Source organism: Condylura cristata, unplaced genomic scaffold (genome assembly GCF_000260355.1).
Source record: "Condylura cristata isolate star-nosed mole 26May11 unplaced genomic scaffold, ConCri1.0 scaffold00073, whole genome shotgun sequence".
NCBI classification, from domain to species: domain Eukaryota; kingdom Metazoa; phylum Chordata; class Mammalia; order Eulipotyphla; family Talpidae; genus Condylura; species Condylura cristata.
In genome coordinates this window covers 93,252-94,252 of record NW_004567174.1, presented here as the reverse complement: position 1 = coordinate 94,252, position 1,001 = coordinate 93,252, and the positions used below count along the sequence as shown (strand labels likewise).

General features: G+C 70.6%; 1 protein-coding gene across 1 annotated transcript in view; it reads right to left on the bottom strand.

Moving 5' to 3' along the window:
* C4BPA (complement component 4 binding protein, alpha) overlaps nucleotides 1-1,001 on the bottom strand; it is a 14,686-nt gene that overhangs the window by 9,858 nt on the left and 3,827 nt on the right. Inside the window, exon 4 of the mRNA XM_012734806.1 lies at nucleotides 773-930. Coding sequence (XP_012590260.1) covers nucleotides 773-930 — 158 coding nt within the window. The remainder of the gene's footprint in view (nucleotides 1-772; nucleotides 931-1,001) is intronic.

Sequence of the window (1,001 nt, the reverse complement as noted above, 5' to 3'; positions counted from 1 at the left end):
GGCGTGGGGTGGAGACGCCCCGGGGGCCGCGGTGCCCTGTGGGTCTGCGGCTTCCTGCGGCATGGCGGGGCTGCCCTCTTCAGACGCCCCAACTCCCGCCGCCACCCCCGTCTTTGCGGGCCTGAGCGGCGGTCAGCCGGCCCGCGACGGCATGCCCTCAGCAGTGGGCTGGGCCGTCGTGGGGACCGCGTCCATGAGGAGCCCAACCCTGACCTGAACCCACTTCAGAGCCCCACTTTCTGAGGGACCCCCTTAAAGAAAAGGGGGTCTCCTGGGAAGACGACGCAGAGCGCACCCCTCTGTCCTGGGGAGGGCCTGGAAAGGCCGTTTCCTGACCAGCCGGGCCGCGCGTGAGCGGCCCCGGCCTGGTTCTGCGGAGCGGCGGACCGAGGCCAGCTGCGCGCGTCCTTCTCGGGGCGCCCGGGGAGCAGGGCGGGTGGCAGGAGGCCCACAGCGAGCCACAGCCAGGGCCGGAGCCCGGGGCACCCCGGGGAGGCGCCGGCCGGCTTCTGCGGCGCAGAAACAGGGGCGGGACAGAAGGGGGTTCAAAGCCAGTGCGGGTAAACGTCACAGACGCAAAGTAAGTGGAGTCTGCACCCCGGAGAGCCGACGCTGCCCTCAGAGACCCCGGCCGGCTGTTAGCTGCACGCGGAGTGGGGGCTCCCGGCACCAAGCACACTGGTCGCAGGGAAGAGCAGGGAGCCCAGGGTGGCACGGAGCCCGCCAGCAGCGCCCCAGGCACCCCCAGGCATCTCCCGGCACCCCCAGGCACCTGCCAGCACCCCAAAAGGCATCCCCCGTGCGCCCTCGCCGCCCAGAGCCCCCCAGGCACCCCAGGCACAGGCCAGGGAGAGGGAGGAAAGGTAGCGCCGGGATGCCCCAGGGGCCACTCCGTCTTTGAACTCTCCAGGTGTCAGGTTTTGTTTGAGCCTGAAGGACGGGAGGACTGAGTCCAGGGAGGGATTAGGGAGGATTGAGTCCAGGGGGGATTAGGGAGGACT